This window comes from Daphnia magna, linkage group LG1 (assembly GCF_020631705.1).
Source record: "Daphnia magna isolate NIES linkage group LG1, ASM2063170v1.1, whole genome shotgun sequence".
NCBI classification, from domain to species: Eukaryota; Metazoa; Arthropoda; class Branchiopoda; order Diplostraca; family Daphniidae; genus Daphnia; species Daphnia magna.
Genome location: NC_059182.1, coordinates 8,679,924 through 8,704,834, shown reverse-complemented (window position 1 = coordinate 8,704,834; position 24,911 = coordinate 8,679,924). Strand labels below are relative to the sequence as shown.

At 41.7% G+C, this 24,911-nt stretch overlaps 1 protein-coding gene and 1 long non-coding RNA gene across 2 annotated transcripts; one reads left to right on the top strand and one right to left on the bottom strand.

The window, feature by feature from the left end:
* Positions 1-15,656: 15,656 nt before the first annotated feature.
* On the bottom strand, positions 15,657-18,459 carry LOC123470200 (ubiquinone biosynthesis monooxygenase COQ6, mitochondrial-like). Its single transcript, XM_045170192.1, has 8 exons — positions 18,250-18,459; positions 17,975-18,162; positions 17,663-17,902; positions 17,463-17,570; positions 17,338-17,400; positions 16,446-16,553; positions 16,086-16,300; positions 15,657-16,005 (listed from the first exon to the last, which is right to left on the bottom strand). The coding sequence occupies exons 1-8, from the start codon at positions 18,401-18,403 to the stop codon at positions 15,693-15,695; spliced, it is 1,389 nt and encodes a 462-aa protein (XP_045026127.1). The 5' UTR covers positions 18,404-18,459; the 3' UTR covers positions 15,657-15,692.
* A 4,943-nt stretch (positions 18,460-23,402) lies between these two features.
* LOC123476151 lies at positions 23,403-23,849 on the top strand. Its single transcript, XR_006651610.1, has 3 exons — positions 23,403-23,489; positions 23,549-23,673; positions 23,747-23,849. It is a non-coding gene; the product is annotated as an uncharacterized LOC123476151 (long non-coding RNA).
* Positions 23,850-24,911: the final 1,062 nt, after the last annotated feature.

Sequence of the window (24,911 nt, the reverse complement as noted above, 5' to 3'; positions counted from 1 at the left end):
TTCACATTGAATACAAGAATATTTGATTCTCTTTACATGTAGAAGGATAGATATAGTCTGGTTTTATACTAAACTCATCAATAACATTGAATACAAGTATATTTTATCCTTTTTACATACAGAAGTATAAACTCGTGGTATCACAACGATATATAGTAAGGTAGACAATCGCCTATCTTAAAACCGGCGGATGTTGAAAAAGTCGTTCCAGGATTCCCCGTTAGGTTCGCAACTCTAGGAGGCCGGTCGTCTACAGGGGTGATAGGGAAAAACCTCTTTTTTTAATTTTTAGAATTGTTTATTATCAGTTCGTTTGCTAGAAAAGTAAATCCACAAGGGCTCCTTTTCATTCTCGATTGTTTGGGACAAAAATCAAAATGACAGTGCAATTTGGGAATTTTTTATTTATTTTGTTTTGCCCTATCACCCTGTAGACGACCGGGATTAGATAGTACCTGAATGCGCCAACTTCCACGATGACCCCCGGGGTTGACCAGCATTTGGAACTGTGATGCTGCATTACGACGCTATTCCCGATGCCAAGGGCTGGAAAGGAGGGTTTTGAGCGGTTGTAATGCTGCGTACGAAATGCAAACGGGAATGCACCCCCGGCGATAGAAGCATTACGGAAGAGGAGGAGACTCTTTCCAAACTGGTCCAGGTCGAAGGACCCGATGTCCAGGATCCCGCAATAAGCTTTTTCATTGATTTCACTGCAGCCTTCACATGACCGTTAGATCTCGGATGATGAGGCGAAGAATGGCCGTGAGAGATGTCCTATTCTCGCAAAAATGACAGATATTCATCCCACTTTAACTGTGGGCCGCCGTCCGATCAAAGCTTTACAGGTGCAACCGCCCCGCAAGGGAAGAAGGAGCGGAATGCATCGATGATTCGGCGTGAAGAAGTGTTGGTGTCAGGGAAGGGATACACTTGGGGTCACCCACTGAACTGTTCGGCAATAATTAAAAAATCCCTACTGCAAAAGGTACCGAGATCGGTGAATAGGAATTGGAACGGACGGGAGGCCAGCTCATGGGGAAGAAGGGGTTCCGACAGGTTTGAAGGGAGACGTTTGGAGCAAGTCGGACAAGATTTGACGGCCATGAAAATATCATTGTCCATGGACGGCCAATATATCGATTGGCGTTCGCGCTGGCAAATTTTCGTCGCCCCCTGGTGCATCTGGAGGAGCCGGCGTAGAATTTCCTAACGTAAGGACCAACAAGGATGATGTCCTCGTCATCATAAAGTTGGCTTTGGACCTGCCAAAATAGGCGGAGCTCCAAAGGGAGGTTGCATAATTCATTTGGGAAGCCTTGTAGAATGTTGCGACTGAAAGAGCTCATTACAGGGTCGATGGCAGATACTGCGGATACCGACGACAGTAAAACATCTGAAATGGCGGAGCTGGATCCTTCCATAATATCCATCAGATGAATGCGCTCGGAGGAAGAATGGAGGCCTTCCGCGATTTCTTCCGTTGGAGAAGGCAGATCGACAGGAGAACAGGACAATGCGTCAGCCATGACATTATGTTTTCCCGGAACCCATGACGCGGTGAAAGAGTATCGCTGCATAGAAAGGCGGAGGCGCATAATCCGGGGGTTGTCCAGTTTATCTAGAAAATAGTCGTTTAGAATAGGGATCAGTGGCCGATGATCCGTGAGTAGACGAAACGATGGTAGCCCCTCAAGAAATTGCTGGCATTTCCGCATAGCCCATGCTGCAGCCAAACACTCCAGTTCGATCATGGCGTAGCGGGATTCGGTATCCAACAGGAAACGGAATCCAGCTTGAACGACATTCCAACTGCCATCTGTCTGCTGCTGACGGAGGATGAAACCTACTCCGTGGAGACGAAAAGCATCGACGTGGAGGCACGTCGATGCTTCTATGCTTCTCGGATATGAATAAAGATGACAAGGTGGTCCTGGCCGCTTAAAAGTCCACTTCGTGTTGCTGAGTCCATTCCCAGACAAAATCTTTGCGGAATAGAGGAGCCAGGGGGCGGAGCAGGGATGCCAGGTCGTCTGAAAAGTTTTCCACCTGCTGACAGAGGCCATGTAAGGCCCACATATCTAAAACGCAGGTTGGCTTCGGGAATTCGCGATTAGCCTTGAGCAGATCATGGTTGGATTAAATTCCACTCTCACCGACCATTTAGCAGCCGAACAATACGGAGTATTGTACAAAAACGATTTTCTTTACGCTGATAGCAATTTGATGGTCCACCGCAAGATGAAATAAACGCCTTACCAAACTGACGTGTTCTGCCGGCAGAAAAAATCAGGACGTCTTCGACTATGCGTCGGCAGTTCGGGAAATCATCAAAAACTTCGGCTAGGCGCCGACCGTAGTCGTTGCCAGCGAAAGAACCACCAAAAGGAAGGCGGAGAGATTTGTAGCGGCCAAATAGAGTGGAAATGGTCGTCATGAGGCTGGATTCTTTTTGTGAGTGCGTCAATTACAGTGAAGAATTTCATCCCAGGAAGGATCGTGCAGACCGCTTGAAAGGGAGTCGGTGCCTCGAAAATTGGTCTGATGATGCGCCGGTTGAGAATGGTGAAATCGCCGCAAATCCTGATTTCGTCGTCCGCTTTTGAAACGATCACTATTGGGTGAACCCATGCTGTCGGCTCTGTCATCTAGGCCATGACGTGTTGTTTTTCCAATGAATCTAACTCGTGTTTGACCTTCGGCATTAGAGGAACATAAATGGGACGGAAACCATGGATGGACGAGGGAACTGCATCTTTCTTGAGCTGGAAATGGCATGGTACGCAATGCATAGGTCGGCAGACACCGTCGAAGATGGACGGTACCTCCGCCATCAACCCAATCAATTTCTACTGGATATCTGGAAACTCCGGATCACCCGACTTGAAAGAGGGAATGGCTGCAAACACACAGGCGTGAGGGTATTGGGTGAGGAGCATTCCAAGTTTTTCTTGTTGCTTTTTAAATCCATGGCTGCTGAAGTTCTTGAAGAACGTGGACCGATGTAACAACTGGACCACTGGAACTGCTGGCCCAAACCAACGATGCTTGAAACTGGCCCAGCGTTGTTGTAGGAGTACCAGTGGCAGATACGGGCTTGGGTCCATGAGAAGATAATGAGATATCCTTGAACTGACACCGATATAAACAAGCTAGAATGGCATTAATGGATGCCTCAGAATCTTGAAGCATCTGAATGAAAGACTCCGTGGCGCTGCAGGTAGAGGTGACCCTGAGCCGGACCATGTCGTCTTGAAGGATGGATGGAATAGTGATGCTACCGGCCGTCTCAGGTTTAGGTGACGAACTATCTTTGGAGCAAATTGACGGGAAAGGACCCCATTTGTGGCACGAATGACATTCCTTCCCGAACGCCGGGCATTCCTTCTTACCATGGCGTGAAGCTGCTCCACAGCTCCAGCAACCATACGGTTGACAACCGAGAGGGTGATTGATTTGATGGACCGGTGACTTGTTGCCCTGCTTTATATTGGACGACTGTAGATGCGTTGCCTCTGCCGTGCGAATAATGGTGATAGTTTTTTCCAATGACAACCTAGCGCCGAGCTCCAATAGCTTGCGACGCACATCCTCGTCAAAAACACCGAAGATAATTTGCCCCAACAGCCGCGAGTTCTGGCAGGCAGCACAGCAATCCTTTTCGAACTCACACTTGCGGTCTCGAAGGTAACTGAGCCTATTATCGACAGACTCGGAATCGCGTTGAACGCAAGAGGCAAATTGCTGGCGCCAAAAATGACAATTGCGGCCAGCATTGCATCACTCCTGCAGTTTCGTGATAATGACGTCAGCATCCTCCAAGTCGGTTGCGGAGAGACCCATTTTTAACACCACCTTCAGAGTGGAATTAGAGAGACAGGATAGGAGAATATTCCCAATTTACTTCGGGCGCTCAGCCAGGGGCAGCACCGTGTTGATGGTTGAAAGGGATAGAAATAACTTCCATTGCTGATGCCATATCTCAAATGAGCCCTTAAATTCTTCCACGTCAAGAAAGGGTGGCTTACCATAAGGTTTGAACGGTTTGGGAGGCATCGCGACACGACGAGTAATTTATCACCAAGCAGAATGGGGAACGGGGGGAAGCGGACGAACAAGTGAGCGGGGACGGGACGAGAATGAACGAAGTGGACTGAATCGAACAAACAAAATGAACTGAATTGAATGAACGAATTGAACCGAATTGAATGAAGTATTTGAACGGATTTGAATGAATTGTGTGAATGAAACTGAGTGGTCAGTACGGCGATGAGAACAAATGAGATGGAAATGCTGGGTATGGCGTTTGACACTGAAACGTGGGAGAGCGGAATGAATGGGGGACACAAGATTGCGGAAACGCAACGTGGAACGAGAATGGGAGAGAGAAACAACAAAAAGAAAATAAATGGTGGATTGCAACTGAACTGGAGGGAAAACAAAATGAAATGAGTGTGTACCCACGAATGAAAATGTAACAAATGTGAAATTCGAAAACGGGAGAGAGAACCAAAATCAATGAGCGGGAGACGAGTGGGGTACCAGAAGATTGAAAAAAACATTGAAGGAAAAAAATGGCGGGCGCGCAACATGTGGGCCCTCTTCAAGAATTAAACGGAAAAATGAAGTGAATGAACACGAGACATAAAAAAATGGGGAAACATGAACGCCGATGAACTCAAATACGGATGAGAGGGGGGCAATCACTTCAAGTGTTGAATATTGACTGGACATGGACCGGTGTCAGGGGGAAACACACCGAAAACAAAATGGCCACCTCCACAAAACCACGCTGGGATGATGAATACCGATTAGAAAGGAACCGGCGTCAGGGAGAAACACGCAAAATCAAAATGGCGGCCTTCACCAAACCACGCTTGGACACGGCCGGGGGAAAGTCACAAGATCAATGGAGACGAGTTGAAATTGTCCGTTGTCCACAATCACACTATACCAATAAAACCGTAACTGAAATTGTTCCAGTGAATAAGTTCGAGAATTCACGAAAAAAATATCAACTGCGCCATGGAATGAAGTGAAATGAATATAACAAGTGAGATGAGAGATACGGGATGTATTCACTCATCCGAGTACTAAGACCAACTGGCCTCTCTAAGTTCTGGGTGGGAGGGGAATGACCTTGCTAGGTTATCACAGCTGTACTTTATGTTAACAACAATAATATGCACCACTGCACTGGCATTCGAGACTATAATCTGCAACTGCGATAATCCATCAGCAAAAGAACATTTACAAACGAATGACGAGAATGGCCCGTCATTGCTGAAACCAACGCAAAAAGAAGTCGATTACATGCTATGGACAAACAGAAAAGCTGGAATTAAATTCCAAGCGTCAATCTGCGGAAGATGGATGAAAATCAACCATATCACGACAGATTTCTTCGGTCAACAAACAATCGTTCCAGAAACAGTTGCGCTGGAAACATCATTAACTGAATGCACAATTATGGCTAAAACAAAACGATGCAACGACGTTCAAATGAAATTAACTGCCGACAAATGGACCTACACACCAGACCCATCCACAATTGGAAGCTGGTTCTCAACCGTCTCCCCTTATGTAATCAATTGCATGATGGAAGAAACTAGGCTCATTCGACAAGCGCAGATGACATCATCGAAACTCCTCTTGGAAAAGCAAATGTTTCGGACGGGATTCATACACACAATCATCTCCGATTATCTGAGATATCACAGTAGCTACTGCATTCTACAACACTCCCAGACTTGTCAGCAGCGGAGAAGGCACTCTCAACAAAACATCGACTCCAAGAACATTTCACCTCGAAGACGAGAAACAGCAGCTGGCATTTCATATTAAACCAGAAGGCAGATGCCTCATAACTGCCTGTCGCCATCAAAACGAATCGTTTACAGTTATTAGAGATGGACACCTGTTCATCTTAATTCCCCACGTCGACGACGACAGCAAAGAATCTGACTACGAACCTCCTCAACGAGAAACGACAATTTTATCAAACACAAATAAAAATAACACAGCAACTTCCCTGGAACAAATACTCAACACTGAAGTCGGTTTGGCCGCACACGTACAGTTTGTACGCGACAAACTGACTGAACAAGAAAACAATATTCTGAGAATCGTGAGGAACAATCAATGCGAATTAGTTCGGACCAAAAGAGCTCTTGCAATCTCAGCTGCTCAATACGACGGATGGCTAGCAGCCAGCATCCTACAATTTCCCGAATGCATGAATCTTCAAGCACAAGGAGAAACTGTATTGTTGAAGCAATGCAGAGCCATTAGAATAAGATTCGCTACCGAAACGAGAAGCTGTAGACCTCAACCTCGATTTAAAAAATTCATCATCGCCACAAACGGCTGGGAATTTGCCCCGTACAGCCCATGCTACTGCATGGACCATTACGTCAACTTTAATGGAAGACATCATGTCTATCGTAAAGGTACTTAGAAGAAAGCCGAAGCAACCCTTTTACTACCAGAAAATGATTTGGCTACGTCCTTCCGCTACAACGACGATGATACACACGACTATGAACCAAAGGATAATCCTTCCTACGATGGTATTACAACAAGCCACATGTGCATCATAGCAGATCTCGCAGCAGCAATGGCTGAACAAAGCATGAAAACAGGCATCAATTCATCAACAACAATGAGAAATATCATTGTTACAACAGAGGAAAACACAGGAATAACCAGCTATATGAGCTGGTGGACAACATTCAAGATCATCATGTCCTTTATTGGTCTAGCAATCATCTGCGCCATCGCCTTCAAAATCCTTCGTTAGCTTTGCGTATTCAATATGATATGGAGCTGTTGCTGCACACTAAAAAATCTCAACAAAACCACACATAGAAGAAACCGACGTCGAGAAGTAATTGACATTTCAGAACCAATCGACATGAAACAATATCTACCTCCTCTACTGCAAACTTAAGTTTTACTAAACCGATTACGGGAAGTAATCTTACGGGCGCGGGAGTAATGTAACAGAATTCCCATTCTTCAAGCATGGCTTCTTCACTTTATCTCCCCACTTATCTCCACTTGAACCCACCATAAGACTGCAAGCAGCAACAGAACGGACATATTTCCCATCGACTTCCCAAACAACACCTGCACCGCCCGAAGACATATTCCTACATCAGCCGACTAACACGGAAGCACCCTTGTCTAGCCGGAAACTTCCAGAACATCTTCTTACCTGTTCCCACGGCTAGAATACTCTTGCACCTGCACCCCACGCGCCAGAACATTCTACCCCTTTTTATATTAAGATCAAAATGCATAAATAACCGTAGATTTAGAAATATTTTTACTAATTATTCATTTAAACCCTAGTTAAGTGACCTGTCCGAACTGTCACCACAGTTCGGGGTTGGCTTTAACACAGTACTATTAAATACTAATTTATACCTAAAACTCACGCTTTCTCCCGTAAATCTCACGACTTTAAACTCTAATTCTTCCCACCCCTCCGCGACTCATACTAGCGGATGGGTACCCTTTAACCTCCCTAAAATTCAACTTAAGTGAGTTGACAGAACTGTCAACTCGAGTCGGGGGTATCTTTTGCACGGAGCCTTCTTTCCTTATTATTTTCCTTATTCGGGTTACGGCCGCATCTTTTCCATTGAAAAGGCCGTGACTTTCCTCTCATAGGTCGTTCTGTTTAGTTCGTTAGTTCCTTTAGTTCCTCTTGAGCACCTTGCAGCTCCTGCCGAGCTCTGAGACTCAGTTCAAGGTACCACTCAGTTCAGTTAAGTTAATTATGTGAATTGGACCCTTCCTTCACGCGTTTCTCAACTGTTCCAATTGGTATGTCACACCTCTTTTTATTTATGTCTGTAGACTAGACTTAGTAGCCAATACACTTGTATTGTGGATCAGCTGCCTCCTTTATATTTATTTAAATCGCTTTTAATTTAATTATTCCGTAAAGGGAAGAATGAGAGTAAATCCATGATCCCTTTACAATGGCAAGCAGCTATTCCAAAGGCAGGCCTTAGAGCGAGATCCTTGATCTGCCATCAACATTGCGAAAATTCGTGTCTTGTCAAAGGAAAAGTCATTAAAAATGTTTTCTATGCCTTCAAAAATTGGCGTTTACTTCCAAATACGGTACCTACTCTACATCTTGGTAGTACAAATGCTTTTTGTATGACGATAAGTATCATTACTAACCTGCTATTCACTAGGTGCTGCAATGGCTGACGGACAACCACTTCAAACTTTAAATTCAAATTCAATTCCAAAAAGACAAGGTATTTCAGTTAATATTTAATATTTCTCTGTATTCATTCAGCTGTTTTGTTATATCCTAGTTCACAGACGCACACCAATTGCTTCGATTGCAAAAACCATAAAGCATTTAGCAACTTGTGAAGGTAGTTGTCATAAACAGTAAAATAATTGGCCTCTCTTTCTAAGTTTAGTAATTTCAGGTACTTCTGCATGTTCTTCAGTATCTCGAAACAGTGCCAACTCACCTGTGACAAACTACACATTTACAGCTGGTAAATTCTTAATCGTTAAACTGCAGAAAAGTGTAACCTTAAAACTGAACTTGTTCCAAGGAGAAGAAGAGCATGGCACAATTACCAGTGACCACTTGTGGCTAGAATCGATACTTTTGATGCAGAAGACAATTCATTTCCCATTCAGTCAACTACAAGTACTACTGCTGGTAAGTAAAAGCAATCAGTATTCGTACTATTGTACAGTATCCTGCACAAAAAGGTGAACACTGATTTATTTTGAAAAAACCATCTGTGGGTAGGAAATATTAATAGTTTACCTTTTCAAGGAGAGGTAGGGTGGTTTTGGCGCAATATCATCATAAGAGGGGTTGGGTAATATCAGTCCAGCCACTTTTTTTTATTGCCCTAGGTGAATTTGTTGCACGTTTTAAATTTTTTTGTTTTACACAATCAAATATTTTCTGATTCCCCTAATTATGGAGTTAAATTGTATATTCATTATGCTGTATTCCCGTGTCTTTTATTATACTAAAACTTAAATAGTTTGGGAAAGGGAATTTTTTTAAGTGAAGAGGGTAATAAGTTTTATCCGTAAAACATAGTTTGCCTCGTTTCTACTTCAGGCGCTGGATCCTTGTTTTCTTTTTTTATGATGGACATTCATTTGCATGTTTTTCAAAATTAAAAACAAAGAATCGCCTTTCGCCTTTCAAGGCGTGAATCCAGCGCCTCAAGTGAAAACGAGGTAAATTATGTCTTGATTTGGTGACTAGTAGCTGTAGTTTTCCCGATTCTCCCAAAATCGGGTTTTGGAACCTTTTTTCTCCGACCCGCACCAACCCAATTGCCCGTGGATGACAATTCACAATAGTTGTAATGAAAAAACACCAATATTTAATTTATTCCTGTGCTATAGAATTAAAAACGATATAATAAAGGTATAAATAGTTTATTAACAAAACAATAAGTTAGAAACAATAAATGTAAACCTAAATAATAATAAATAAACATGAAAAATAAACAAATGAAGGCGGCAGCCCGACTACTCCACACACACACACCACAAGCAGAAGGTGTGGAGGGGCTATAGACTGAAGAGAGGGAGAGAGCCAATCAGATGGCTGGGATAGTCCCACTGGGATGTAGCAGTGATGGTCTTGACCCTTTGAGACTGTCTCGTGGAGACCAAGTTGTATTATCGGTAGACTCCCCTACCCCCCGGTTAAGTAGAACAATTTTTGCAATACAAAATAGAGTCTTTGCATTACTCGTTATTGTCATTATCGGATCGGGTAATCGGGTAGCATATGGAAACACCAAACTATTTTTATCAGTATGCTAGCTATCTATTAGTAAATTGTTAGTGGCTTATTGGATACGTTTCCGTCGGCCTGTTTGTTGTGTGTGACAAACTTTTTGTTACCCGATGATTTTGATGCAGCAGCCTATACTCAATTGCGCACAAAAAGGTGGTTTAACCTTTGTTACTGTTGCCATGTTTGGAAGTTTTAGAACAATGGAAGCTAAGGTTGCTGCTCACTTCAAAAATGACTCTCATGTGTACAAGTCAAATACGTTTGAAGTGTGTATTGATGCAATATCTTCCTCAAACATTCATCCAATATTTTGTGAATCCCACAGAAATCAGTCATAACCTTTTCTTATTATGGAGTATGTACATATCAGATGTTTTTTTGAATCAAAGCGTTACAGAGACCTGTATATTCCAAAAACAAATTCAGCTATTCACAAACACTCGAAAGTGTCAAAATATACTTGAAAATAATAAAAGCAAACGAAAAGAAAATGTGTTCATATTTTTTCTAAGGAATAACATGTAGTCGGACACACCCGTTTGATGGCGCGACTGCCACTACAACCTTTTCGTAAAATGAGCGGAGCCCCCCCCCCCCCCTAAGGGGGGTTATGAGAATTTTTAACATGGAGAGTGGGAACCATCTCTCTATACACCTGCTCAAAGTATCCTTTTTGAGCGACCAACATAAACGGATATGTTCCCATTACGGGTGGGGGCTGTGTTGCTGAAGGTGGGTGGGTGTTTAGATTTGCTCGAGTACACAGAAGGGTATCCCGCTATATGGCCGTTACTATAGAAGGCTATGGAACAATCCTTACGTTCGGCCTATTATATCATGTAACTGGGCTGAACGGCGATTGTACGTTAATTGCTCGACCTCAACCTTGTGTTGACCACTTTATTCCCCAGCCTTTTAACGCACAAACAAAGAAAAGCGAATCTACCCGCTAAGGTGCCGCCCCCTCAGATCTCAGACCTTTTTCAGCTTTTGAGAACGCAGGTTTAATTTTTTCCAAGTGCTATAAGTATATCAATGCCTAGATCGTCAAGATCGTCTAGTGCGTACAGCTCATCATCAGCCGACTCAAGGAGATCGGGTCGCATTCACAGACGAAGCCTCGTGGTGGCCTCAAGTAAGGAGACAGACGACGATCGCAACCATAGCAACAGCAGCAGAAGCCTTTCCCCTCAACAGAAGGTGGGATTTTTTTACTTTATCGACCCTGAAGAAGTGGCATCTTGCCACCTTTCTACGAAGAAACCTAGAGATGAGTCGACTTCAGTGGACGAACCGGCTGCGAAGAGGTTTACGGTTGGGAGATCACGAAGCAAGAAATTTCGCAACTACATGCTTTTATGTCTCCAGCCTTCGGATGCGAGGTCGATTCACACGCGTTATGAGCCAGATTTTTTGAAAAAGTCAGGCTCTCTGCAGTGCCCTAACATTGACCATTCCATGGCCCGAAGAATGAAAGAGAGGAAGGGACCGGAAATCTCGGACGCTTGCAACGACACGTTACGCCTGCTAGGTCACGCGTTCGCTAGCCTTACGGCCAAACGACGAGAGAATATTCTGAAGTTTACCAACCCTAGATTCGAGTTTCTCCTGAAAGATCCTAAACGCTTCGACTCAGACGAATGCGATGAGCTATTTGGGCGTTTGTTTCTTCGCAGTATGGTGAGGGACGCCGACAACGACGCCAGGCTGAGAAACGTGAACCGTCCCAACAGCTCTGGTCAGCGTGGTTCCTCTAATAGCAGCCATCATCCTGGCCGTGGGAATGGACGCCAATCGAGTTCCAGCTTCTCATCAGGTCCCAACAGAGGAGGGTCTAATAACAATTTTCACGGGAGAAGGTATGTCGAATCTTTAGTTCCTGTTACTGTCGATTCAATCCGTATTGGTGGTCATGTCCGATTCAGCGCCAATTTCTGGTCCACCCTTACGAACGATCAATTGGTTGTTCGTTCTGTATCAGAAGGGGTCCGCAATCCTTTTTTTCTCTCCTCTAGCCGTTCCCAACAATGCAATATGTGCATGAGTGCCGAGCTAGAGGCTATCTGTGACGAAGAAGTTCAGTCTCTCCTTCGTAAAAATGCAATTGAGGTGGTTACGAGACAGACCTCTGTTTCGTCAGTGGTCTTTTTGTAATTCCTAAAGGAACGGGCGGTTATCGCCCAATTGTGAAAAGTTTCAACAAATGGGTCGAATACCAGCATTTTAAGATGGAGGGAATTCATGTTCGGAAGGACACCATACACCCACTTGATTTTTTTACTAAAATAGATTTAAAAGATGCCTATCTTACCGTTCCCATTTTTGAAGAACACAAAAAATTTCTGCAAATCAGATGGAGAGGGGTCTATACCAGTTTACCTGACTTTGTTTTGGGCTCACTTCGGCGCCATGGGCGTTTACTAAGCTGTTGAAACCGGTTGTAGCTTTTTTAAGGAAACGTGGAATACGTCTAATATATCTATCTTGATAGTCCGGTCGGGCTAGGTTTTAACCCCAAACAAATTGTAATAAGTTTTTTTTACATGAGCTGTGTTTATATCCCTTTGATCTATGCCCTGTTAAAAAGCTCCCGAAAAATATTAATATTTAGTGTACTTATTTTAATTTTTAAAATATGCGTGTTTTTGTGATTCGATTAAAACTATTAAAATACAAGAAAATAGAAATTTGAAAAATGAACTTTGTTAGTTATTCCCTCATTTATATTCAGGCTAAATTTTGTTTACATAACCTTAGAAGTGTGAAATTCACAGCCACTTTTAGCTGGTCACCTCCTTTTTTTCCCCCTTAAAAACGCGTCCGTGTTTTACACGGCTCTTATGTAAAAATCATGACAACAAAAATCGTTGCCGATAGTGAACTAGAGTTCGCTCCTCATCCGTTAAGGTCTCATTTTAATCGGCGGTTTATCCTTTACCACCCCAATAAATGATTTCCGGGAGCTAGTTTTACTTTTCAAGTTATTTTATGAAATATAAACCCAATTTTCCCCAAATTTTCTTACTACACGTTCTAGTTTCCGCCACACCCGCAGTGAGCGCTGTGGCGTTCTGTTATATTGTTTACATGTATCCAACAGTGGCCATCCAGTGGCGGAAACTAAACTGTTTAACCGGATAGGATGCCGTATTAAACAACGGTGCAGCCCGTGGCCCATGGACCTCTCATGATTTGGGCCGCCACATCAACGAACTTGAGCTTCTTGCGGCCCTTCATGCCCTGGAGTCATTCGCTGGCAGAGCATCGAAGGTCTCGATCACCTAAATGATGGATATTGTGACAGCAGTCAATTATGTTAACAAAGCGGGTGGTACCAAGTCGGCTTGTCTCAACGACATTAGCCAGCGTATAATTTCTTTGTGTGAAATTCAATCTTTTTCATTGCACGCAGTCTATCTACCCGAAGCACTGAATCGCGAAGCCAATTTTCAATCCCGAGCCCATCTAGACGCAAGCGACTGGAGGCTCGACCCGACTGTCTTTTCGAGAATCAGTTGTCAGTGGGTTCTATCGATAGACCTGTTTGCCTCAGCCTGGAATCGTGATCTGGAAATATTTGTGAGCTGGCATCCCCAACCAGCGGCCCATGCGATCGACGCGTTCAGTTTGGATTGTCATCATCTGCAGGCTTACGCCTTCCCGCCTTTTTCCCTGATCCGGCGAGGCCTGGGGAAAATCAGGAAAGACCAAGCCGAGCTGACGTTGGTAGCGCCTTATTGGCCAACGCAGCCATGGTTCCCCTCGCTCTTAGAGCTGGCATGTGAGAGGCCATTGCTTATTCCACATGAAGAGGGGCCTTCTAGTCGACCAGGTTGGACTCCCACACCCTCTCCTGTCGAACGGCGGGCTACTTCTGACCGTTTGGCGGTTATCCGGAGTAGGTATGAGACAAGAGATCTTCCGGAAGGTGTCATCAAGTATTTGCGGGCCGCAGATCGTCCCTCCACATCTGCTACATACCAAAGCGCATTGAGCGCTTGGGTTGATTGGAGTATTCAGAGGGTTCAGAATCCCCTGTCACCTACTTTGAATGGAGTTCTATCCTTCCTGTGCGGCCTCGCAGAAAGCGGGAAAGCTTACTGGACAGTTAATGTATATCGGTCAATGTTGTCGGTGACTGTCGGTGAGATCGAAGGTTTTGATGTAGGCAAGCACCTGCTAGTGGTAAGATTGATGAAGGGTATTTTCTCTTCGAACCCGCTATCGGCTAAATACAGTGGGTTCTGGGACATTAACGTTGTGATTGCTTATTTGGAATCTCTATGTCCTAACACCTGTTTACCCTTCAAGCACCTGTCTTTGGAATTGCCAACCCCTCTGGCCCTGTCTTCCTTATGTAGAGTTTCCGAACTGGTGGCTATCGATTTTGATTCGATCACTGTGAGTGACATAGGGGTAAAATTTGCGCTGTCCAAGCTGCGTAAGAATCAACACCGCGGCCCTTTGAAGTCCTTTACGCTCAAGCGGATGGATGCGGAATCTCTCTCTTGTCCCGTGGCTTGCATGTCAACCTATTTAATCAGGTCCTATGACTTCCGAAGCCAAGTCTACGGTAATAGGCTTCTATTAGGCTTAAAACCTCCTCACAAATCGGTTGGGGCATCCACCGTTGCCCACTGGATCAAGGAAATCTTAGCTAGTGCCGGGATCAATACCAAAATGTTTTCAGCACAATCTACTAAAGGGGCTGCAGCATCTAAAGCCTTTGCGGCAGGAATCCCTGTAGAGCGCATCCTTAAAGCAGGCGGTTGGGCTGCAGAGTCCGTTTTTTTCAAAGCACTATCAAGGCCCGGTTAACGAACCGGAACTTGACGGACTGGCTACAATCACCTAAATGCTTTGAAATCACAAGGTTGAGGTCGAGCAATTAACGTATAATTAATATCTCTTCTCTTCCTTTCAGGCGAAGCGGATCATTTATACAAAGCCATTTTAGTGGAAACCAGGACCGCTTCAACAGTGGAAATGGTAGTGATGTTACGTTTAACTTAACGGATAACGTAAAACATGCGTTAACGTACCATTTTGAGGGTCCGTTAACTTAACGGATAAACGTAAACGTAATATTATTTTCAGGCGTTAAATTTTGACGTTATTTGCAGAAAAAACAGCGTTGCCTTTTTTAAATTCCTGTAGGTTGACAACCAAAACAATGGGCATTACCCATTCTGCCAGCCTATTGAAAAGTTGAAAACGCTGCTTTCTTTTACTTTTAGTCTGCTAGTTATTCACAATTTATGAATTTAGTAAATTAGGATATTCCTATTATCCTAACCTGTGCAGAAAAACGCAATAAATTTAATAATCAAGATTTTTTAATTATTTTACAATTATTTTTTTCTTTAACGTAACGTAAAAATAACGTGTAACGTACGTTAACGTGCTGTTTCAAACAACGCGTTAAATAACGTATTAACTTAACGTATAAATTTCAAAGCTACGTTAATTTAACGGATAACGTAAACGTAGTCAAAATCCTATAACGTAACATCACTAGGAAATGGCTTCAAATCCGGAAAGTGGAACAGTAACTGAGAAATTTTTTGTTTTCGTCACCTGAAAAGGTCTGAGATCTGAGGGGGCGGCACCTTAGCGGGTAGACTCGTTTTTCTTTGTTTGTGCGTTAAAAGGCTGGGTAATAAAGTGGTCAACACAAAGTTGAGGTCTTCTCCATTATACATACAATCTTAACTGCTCTTCAGTCGCTTACGCGACCTCGAGCAATTGTACAATTGGGGGCATTTTTCTTGGAATGAGATGGTCGGATTTTTTCTGTACTGTACTCTTAAGTCTGTATATTTCTACATCGTACATTTTTTAGGCAGACTTTCTCAAACTGGAAACCGTATATTTTTACATCAAGCTAAGCTGAAGCTCTTTGAATCATAAATTTTTTAACAGAAGATAATGAATCAGCAAGGGTCAGGCCCAAACTTCTCAACAAAACTTGTGGCAGCGACGTTGTACCATATAACAAGTGCAACCCGTGAACTACTGCCATAACGGGTAAGTTACTCAATTGACGATTAGATTGATATTTCTGGAGGTAGAGACAATTTCCATGGTCAGATCCGTTATCAATAGCCTCGTTAATTACTTGATTAAGGGCAACAACATCTCCGAAGCCCAGGTTAACTCCTTGTCCGGCTAGGGGATGTATTCGATGAGCCGCATCCCTGTTAAAATGAACCGTGTAATTTTCCGCTGATTCTGGCCTCTGACGTCGATGCAAACGTTTCAAGGAAGATTGTCATACCCTATCAAAACAGCCTTATGAGAAACGTAATTAACCGAATGGCCAAAACTCAAAGGGAAAGCTGCTTGATGTCCTTCTATGCCGACTACACTGGGTGGAAGCTGGAAAGTATCGGTTTCATTTTCCTCTCTCGAATTAATGCGGCACACTTTCAACAATTGAAAAAATCTTTCTGTGACGTTTTGGGCCATACGATTCTTGTCTTGGTTACTCCACTGCAAACAAACAAAAAATTAAATAGATTACACCATTGTTTGACCAAACCAAAATACATCCATGAAATCATTGTCCACGAGTTTTGCAACATGCATCCTTTCATGTTCTCAGCTTTCATTGTTTTTCAAGCATTAGGGTACTTACAATAGCTTGGTTAATCTGGTCCGTAAAGATTTCTTGAGGTAAATGCAGTAAATGTTGGGCCGATTTTTTATCTGTACTCCACACGAGTGAACTAAGATCGTTGCTCAACTGCACCAAATGAATCATTGTACAAGTTATTAAATTGTTACACGTTAACAAACTTACACTTGTGTTACGTAACGTAAGATTTAAATTAGTCTCATAAAAAATTACTGATTCCCATTGAACTATAGAAAACATTGTGGATTTAAATCAAATGGGGTAGCATTGATTTTTCTCAACAGTAAAGTACTTAATTTTAACTTTTACTTATTATTTAATTCAACATATATTAACCATTGATATTATTGGGCTGCAAGCCTGCAACGACTTTAAGGGAGTTTAATAGTAACAAAAAATTTACGGCGGGGAAAAGTACATTTAAAATCGATAAAAATGGACGATGCTTTAAACACTTGTAGCGGCTCTGTTTATCAAAAAATAAATTAGACGAATGAGGTTATGTTCCGATCATGTTCGTCCTGAACAAAAGGATCCTACTCGCACAGGAACAGATTTGAAAATTAATTTGAAAACCATCATATCACAAAACCAACTTACGTTTGAACACGTACAAACTAAGTGCGAGTAGGGAGCCTGAAACCAATTCAATTATCATTCGTGTGACAAGAGTGATAACTGAAAAGTTAAGTACAAAGGTGTTCCTGGATAAATAATTTTCTTTGATGTAACCAGGCGCCATCTCGAAAGCAAGTAACAGTAATCTATAGTGAGCTATAACGTCCCAACTGAAGGTTAGGGAGCAAGCTAATAATTCTTTTTAAAAAACCTTTCAGGGTTTCAGAAGCAACGCTGCTTTAAACACATCAAACGTTATAATGAAAATACGAACCGGTAAGATAGCAATGGGACCAGATGGTAGAAATTTTTGCCAAGCTGTGACATTTTCCGTGCTCTAGAGTGAAATTTATGTCAATGACAGCACAAACGATGTCAAATTTCCAAAAAGGTAGTAACCTCCGAGATGCGAAGAGTGGCTACGACTGCCATTTGATTATAATCATGCATGATGTACTGCGTCTTCATAGCTTGCCGTAACCCCGAGTTGTAACCATCTGCCCCAATCTTTATAAACAAACCGAACATGAAGAGCTTACAGTAAAGACAATGTATATGGCCATTGAATTTGAAGTCATATTGAGAGTTGACCCACTTACTATTAAATCTGTGGTGATATGAGAACCATCTTCAAGAGTAACATGGACTGCATCATCTGCATGTTTTGGGAGCTTGTAGTTAATTACCTTAGATTGATACTGCACATCTACTTGATTTTCGTGGTGTAATTCTTTCACTAATGAATCTTGAATAACATCATTTTCTACAATCCAAGCAATTTCTTCACTCAAATTAGCCCTTCCAAATGTTATTACTGCATCTGAGCCTGCATCCCAAACCTAAATAAGGAGAGAAACAGTTAAGCACATACATATAATAATGGAATTATTAATGAAAAGTGTGAGGGTGACCTGCATCTTCTTCACAGGAGAATAACGAGCATTAACAATATGTTGCCAAGCACCTAAAGACTCAAGTAGCAATTTGGAATTTAAGTTTAGAGAACACACACGATGGTTATAAGCTGTCAGATTCAACTCTTTGTAATTTGATGACTCCAACAACAAAATCCTTTTGTTCTTTAAACAGCTATTCCTACCTATAGACATTAAAAACAATAATAAATACAGTGTTTCAAACCTTTCCTCATTCAGTTTATCATTTTCAAACACACAAGTGTAATTACCTAAGCTGCAGGCCATTGCAAATCCTACCATACCACCACCCGAAATAATAATGTCATAATGAGTTGCAGCCGGGCTGTGATTGAATCTAAAACTGCGTGTCACACACGCTTGTTTAAACGACAGAAAAAACCGATTCATACAGAATCCTGCCATAGATTATTTAACCAAAAAATAGTGTTGGCGACTATCTAAACTTTTTAAGGATATATCGATATTTTTAGATATATCGTTGTATCGATACTTTCCAAGTAGTTTCATCGATATTCAACAGATGGCGTATTGTTTAAAAATCGTAGAAAACAAAATTTAAAATAAAGTTTTTACACAAAAAACAAAATGATGAATAAAGTGAAACGAAACACTAACTTTTTCAGCGAAACTTCTAAATTTATTCATATTTCGCACAATAAAAAAATACAGGCATAGCAGACAGGATCGGCCGTCGAATGCTGCGTTGCGTGATCAAATCAAATGCGAAAAAAGATGTCGAACAGCCCTAATAGAATACTGGCTCATACTGGTGTTAGGGCTCGGCCCCGATCGTTTTCGATCGAGGCGAACCGCGGTTTGCCGGCTAAAAATCACCAAACCGTCGGTTCGGTTTAGCCGTTTTATACTTCGGTGCGGTTCTCGGTTTGGAATTCGGTCAAACCGCTGCGAACCGCCGCCATTTTGAAAATTTTTTGAAAATTTGACGGAAATTTCAAATCAACCAATCAAATCGCGTTGAGCGTAAAGTGGCACCAATGGTTGCCAGGTGGGACCTGAGTTGAACTTCGAACTTTGACTAATTGACTTAATTGAGTCAGGTCGTCAGGCTGTCAGGCATTGCTGTAATGGCCTAAATTATCAAACATGGCTAGAGATATGTTAAGTATTCCAGCCACTAGTGCAGGCAGTGAGAGGGCGTTCAGCACTGGAAAAGATTGTTTTGGAATTGCTAGGATGAGCCTTAATACCGAGACTGTTGAAGCCCTCATCTGCTTGCGCTCCTGGTTTAAAGCCGGTTTGCTCAACGAAATTGATTCACGTTCCCACAATCTGACTGAATTCGATATTGAAAACATTGACGAATGATGATTCAGAAAATTGTTGTAATGATGTGGGCAAAAATACAACTGGTTTTTCTCATAATTTACGACTTATAGAGCAGTAAAACCTCCTGCGTTGCGCGTTTTCCACAAATGCGAAAATCTCATTTGTGTCCAAGTTGGTCTGCTGCGGCTGCAGCGTCTTATGGAGAAACCATCTTCTTCACGTTAAAAATTAAGTTTTCATAACTATAATTTAGATTTCCCTCTTTTCTTCCTAGCAGTGGGTACCCTATTCATCTTTTCATTTCCTAATTTTTTTTTCTAGCTCCAGTTCTGTCTACTTTATTTTTATTTTATTTTTGTTTGTAAGTTGCTCGTCTCTTTTAGCCGAAGAATTTCGTTTGCTGCCAGAAATTCGTCTGCTACAAGGGGATGAACAACAAACCATTCACAAACAATAGCTAAATAAAAATAAACCAGATAGAACTAGGGCTAGAAAAAAAAATTGGGAAATGAAAATCTGAATGTCTTCATAATTCTGTCTTCAGAGAAGTAGCCAGAGATATCATTGCGTGTTTGATAAAACGGTAGCAATTTACTCATCCGATTCTTTTTGCTAGCTCTTTTATCTTCTTCATCACTTGATTTAGTGTTCTCTTCATCACTTAAATAAGCAAAATCTTCTAAAAAATCGTCTATAGAGCAAGTGATTGACGCGTACCCCCTCCCTATTTGTGAACGCACTCTTGCGGATTTCGACATGTTTGTTGTTTACAATTTTCATTGTCTTAGGCCCTGGGTATGATGACACTCTTTTACAACGCAGCTCATTTTTCCTTACACATAATGTAAACAATACCGTTAAACATTAAAATTTTGCTGTTTTCTAGAATTAAATACCCTTAATTTAATATTAAAATGTAGCTAGCTTCATTTACCTTTAACACAAAATTATTGCTAGTATCCTTTGGTAAATTGGGAAGGTTTCACAAATTTTTTTTTGTGATCCCCTTTTTTCCCTATAAGGATTCCTCAGAGGAAAAACGGACTCGTAACAAACATGGCGAAATCCGCAAGAGTGCGTTCACAAATAGGGAGGGGGTACGCGTCAATCACTTGCTCTATTATGGCATTTTCACGAGCCATGTTTACAAATATTCAAAACCGCGTAGTTGACAGCTTTTTCTGCACATACAGCCGTGCCGTTCTCAAATTATCGTATTTTTTCACACAAATAATACAAATTGTATACATACAGTGTTGCCGCTGTCAAATTTCATGCGATTTTCCAGTGAAAATAGCTAACTTTGAAAACCAACTTACCGAAAGTGACCTCGCGAGGTCACTTTCAAAAATGCAACTATCGTGAAAGTTAGGGACCAACTTTTGAGTTTTGAAAGTGAAGTAGGCTACTTATTTTTGACGAATTTGTTTGAGAATACCACTTTGAAAAAAAGGCCGAAAGAAAAGTAAAAAACGGCTACTTTGGCCCGTTTGAAAGTAAAGTAAGTTACTTTGAGAGAGTCAGAATTCGACCCCAGTATTCTATTACTCTGCCTATAGGCAGAGTCATAGGCGGCATGCACTCTTTTGGGCGAGTTACCAAAAGGACTCCAGGGTAAACGACTTTTGGTTGCAGGTTTCCGACACTTGTACATCTGGCACACGACGCCAGGACATCTGCCCATCGACTTTAGGACTAGTGGTTCCCGACATTTGGACACACAACAAAATGTTGCTGAACCCAATTAGCAGAATACTCGACCAGTACTCAGCGACGAAAAGACTTCCAGTTAAACGACGAGTGGACTCCCAGGCAATCGACATTCGAACTCCCGCGTAATAGACGTTTGGAATCTTTTTGTTTTTGTTTTCTTTTTTTTTCGAGTGTTCTTTACGACATAGGAACTCCTCATCCAGCGACAAAAGGACTCCCAATCCAGTGACGCACGGATTTGCTTATTTGTTGCAGCTGAAGGATCGTTAAGAACATAGGTATTTTTAATTGACTATGATTATTGTATAGATATTTGTGCTTACATTTATCGGCTGGATAACTTATTTATTTTTATTATAGAAGAAAAGTTTAATTACAATTATGTAAATATTGTACTCTGAAATGGAACGAACATGGGTAACCATGTTTGTTCCAGTCAGACTTTTGAACCTTCTTGTATTATGAAATGGAACGAACATGGGTAACCATGTTTGTTCCAGTCAGACTTCTGACCCTTCTTGTATTCTGAAATGGAACGAACATGGGTAACCATGTTTGTTCCAGTCAGACTTCAGAACACAAACAGATTGTAGTTCAAATGTTAATGTATTAAACAACATAAATACAAAATTCTTCGTTCACGGTTGTAAAATTTTTCTGGGTAGATTCACATATGGCAATCACGATCAAACGTAAATTTAAACAGTGCTTGGTTACACTTCGGCAGGACATAAGGAAAAAAAATAATAAACTTAAAAAATAACACAAGGCTTAAAAAATAACACAGGCAAGGAAGCCCCTTAAACAACTGCTTGCCGTCCACGAACTCCAGGCCTTCGCTGGCCAGACATTCTTGTGATTTCACAAAATTCTCGACTAATTCGTAAACAACACTTTGGTTTTCGTTAAAGGACATGTCCAAAAAGTAAATAAAACAATGACACAATTATTGCAAGTGGCTCTAAACTCACGTAATTGTATTCAATTTTTTTACATTACAGTAATAAGAGAATCTATAATCTAGCCGATAAATTCAAGCAATAAATATAAGATAAATATAAGCTAGACAATAATTACAATGAAATATGAAGACCAATCGAATTTAAAATACTTACCAAAAGAAAAAGAGTCCAAACCAACCAAACGTCGCTGGCCCGGGAGTTCACTTGTCGTGATCTCGTAAAGGACTTGCTGGGTTCAGCAACATTGATTGTCGCGCCCAAACGTCGGGAACCAGTAGTCCTAACGTCGCTAGACAGATGTCCTCCTGTCGCGAACCGGTCGTCCAAGTGTCGAGTGCCAGAAGTCCAAGTGTCGGAAAACCTGGAGTCCTTTGGGCCACTAGCCCAAAAGTCCCTATCCCGTTCAGGCTGAGAGGAATCCCTATACCACGTTTCGTTGGTCTGAATGTCTAAAATTTCGACAGTTTTGGGGCGGAGCAAAGTGGTGGAAACTAGAATCAGAGTCATCTATCGAGAGAAACTGAATTATTCAACGGCCATTTCAGTGTTTCTATTCGAGCTTCAATTTTTCTGGTATCGTCTGCTCTGTTCGTTTCCTTTATCACTGTTGTGATTGGCTGTTGAAGTTTTCAAACGTATTTCCTGATTGGTGCACTTATCACACACCCGCTGGAGGCTCTGACTGCTATTTCCGAAATTAGGCACAACGACAGACGATTCCCCCCATGTCGTGAACCAACCAGGGTTCTATGACTCTGCCAACCAGAGTCATAGAACCCTGGTTGGTTCAGGCTGAGAGGAATCACTATACCGCGTTTCGTTGGTCTGAATGTCTAAAATTTCGACGGTTTTGGGGCGGGGCACAGTGGTGGAAACTAGAATTAGAGTCATCTATCGAGAGAAAACTGAGTTTTCGACGGCCATTTTGAACGCTTATCCTGTTGATGTAAGAAGCTGTAAGATGTAAAAAAGCTCTAGAAATTCGGGATTGGCGCCAAAATGGTTGGCAAGTGTGCTGTTCCAGATTGTAATTCAACATACTATAAAAGTGCGCAAATAAAAAGTGGAATTGCTCTGTTCTCCGTCCCAAAAACAGCCGTAGGATTATGGCAACAGCAAATACCGTCAATCGTTTTGACGAACAATTCCCGTATTTGCACGCGTCATTTTGATGAGAATGACATAAGTGTTTCATGCTTTTAAACGATGGGTTTTGAAGGAAGGAGCCATTCCGAGATATTTCCTTACACGCAGTAAGTATACAATTCTTTTACAGTATGGAGTGGAATTGCCCAGTTACAAAGTAATTTTTATTGAGATGAAACTTCCTTACAACCATTACAAAGAATTTGCAATGTGAATAGGATAAACAATTCAATAGGTAAAAATCAGTTCTGTAGTTGTATTTACATATGCTAAGCAACATTTTAATTATTTAGCAAACCCTACTGTCGATGAAAAGTGCAGGAAGCATCCAAATAAAGAAAGATATGCCTTTGTGAAGAAGAGCAGACTAAACAAAAAGAGTAATTTTTGAATTTAAAAAATGATGTTGTGTTATATTAAGACATTGTTATATAAATAGTTTCTTATGATTTGGCCACCCCTATGGAAGTCGTTCCAGATGAGAACCTTTCAGTTGAAAAGTAGTTACCAGCTATGGCTAAACAACCTGCATTAGTAGTCGTAGAAACAATACCGACACTACCAGTAAGCATCGTTATCAATGTTAAATTAGCTTCTTTTCATATTTATTTATCAAAACCAATACTTGTTTTCATAGACAATGGTGAAATTGACGCCGATGGATGATGTTCAGGATCCGAATACCTCAAATGAGTCAGAATTGAACATTACAACTGAAGAAACCGTTAATGAAAATGCAGCCCCACTCAAAACAAATTCTGCCGATGGTGCTCCATAGGTGAGCCCATCTGGAGGTCGTGGGTATCCCGTGGCAATCCATTTTCGTTCCAAACCCCTTCCTTTTGAAGGCCAGATTTGTACCATCTGTCCGCCCTGTAACATACCTCCGGTATGCCAGATCTGTACCTTTCTTGTACAGATTGGTTTTACCTGTATATAAATTAATTGATTATTATATATTTCCTAAGTTGAATAAAAAACAGAGAAAACGCAATGAAAAGTAATGTTGTATTGTTTTTGAAAAAAACAACAATTTGAAGTTTAATATTTATTTGTTATATTTAAATTTATTATAATTTATTCGGTCCAGCAACGGAAAATCTGACGCGCTGTAAACCACCACCACAGCGCTCATTATCCAACGGTGACGAGTGTGATCACTTTTCTTCCTAGTTAGAAAAGATACGTCGACAGATTAATCATATCTTACTACTAGCGCAAGGATTGGGGATACACTTACTTTGTATCGGTCGATTGAGTGGCGCAGCCATTCCTTCACCGAAGTGTACACTTATTATAATCAGTGGCCTCTTTCAGGCGAGGGTGAAAACGAACTGCGTCTAATCAATAAAAAAAATTAGGATTTAAGTGGCAAATAAGGCAATAGACTTTTTGGCACCATTACCACAGATTGCAGCAAAAATCCTTGGCATGTCCAACATTTTATGCTTAAATTCGTTGGGTTTTGACCGACCAGTCCAAGTTATTTCAGTTCCAAGTCTATTATTCATTAACTTGGCCATGACACGATACGTCGTGCTGCTTACGACATCTCCACCGACACGCCCAAGCAAGACAACCTAGAAAGGAATCATAGCGTTTCACTCATTGCGTACAAGTACACCTTACATACAGAAGACCAAATTTACCAATCGAGTTTTTACGTCTCCAGTGGAAAGGAGATTTTCCAACTCTTTCATAGTTTCAATGTCGTTAAACGGGAACTCAAAACCCGAAATGTTGGCAGTATCCTCGATTTTATCCGTCACGTCGCGTTGGTTGACCGCCAGTGTAAGGGTTTC

Coding starts and splice junctions, on each gene's coding strand:
- LOC123470200 (XM_045170192.1), bottom strand. CDS start 18,403: ATGGCAGGATTCTGTATGAATCGGTTTTTTCTGTCGTTTAAACAAGCG. Junction 18,163..18,249: donor TGCAATGGCCTGCAGCTTAG/GTAATTACACTT, acceptor TAATGTCTATAG/GTAGGAATAGCTGTTTAAAG. Junction 16,301..16,445: donor ACCAGATTAACCAAGCTATT/GTAAGTACCCTA, acceptor GTTTGTTTGCAG/TGGAGTAACCAAGACAAGAA.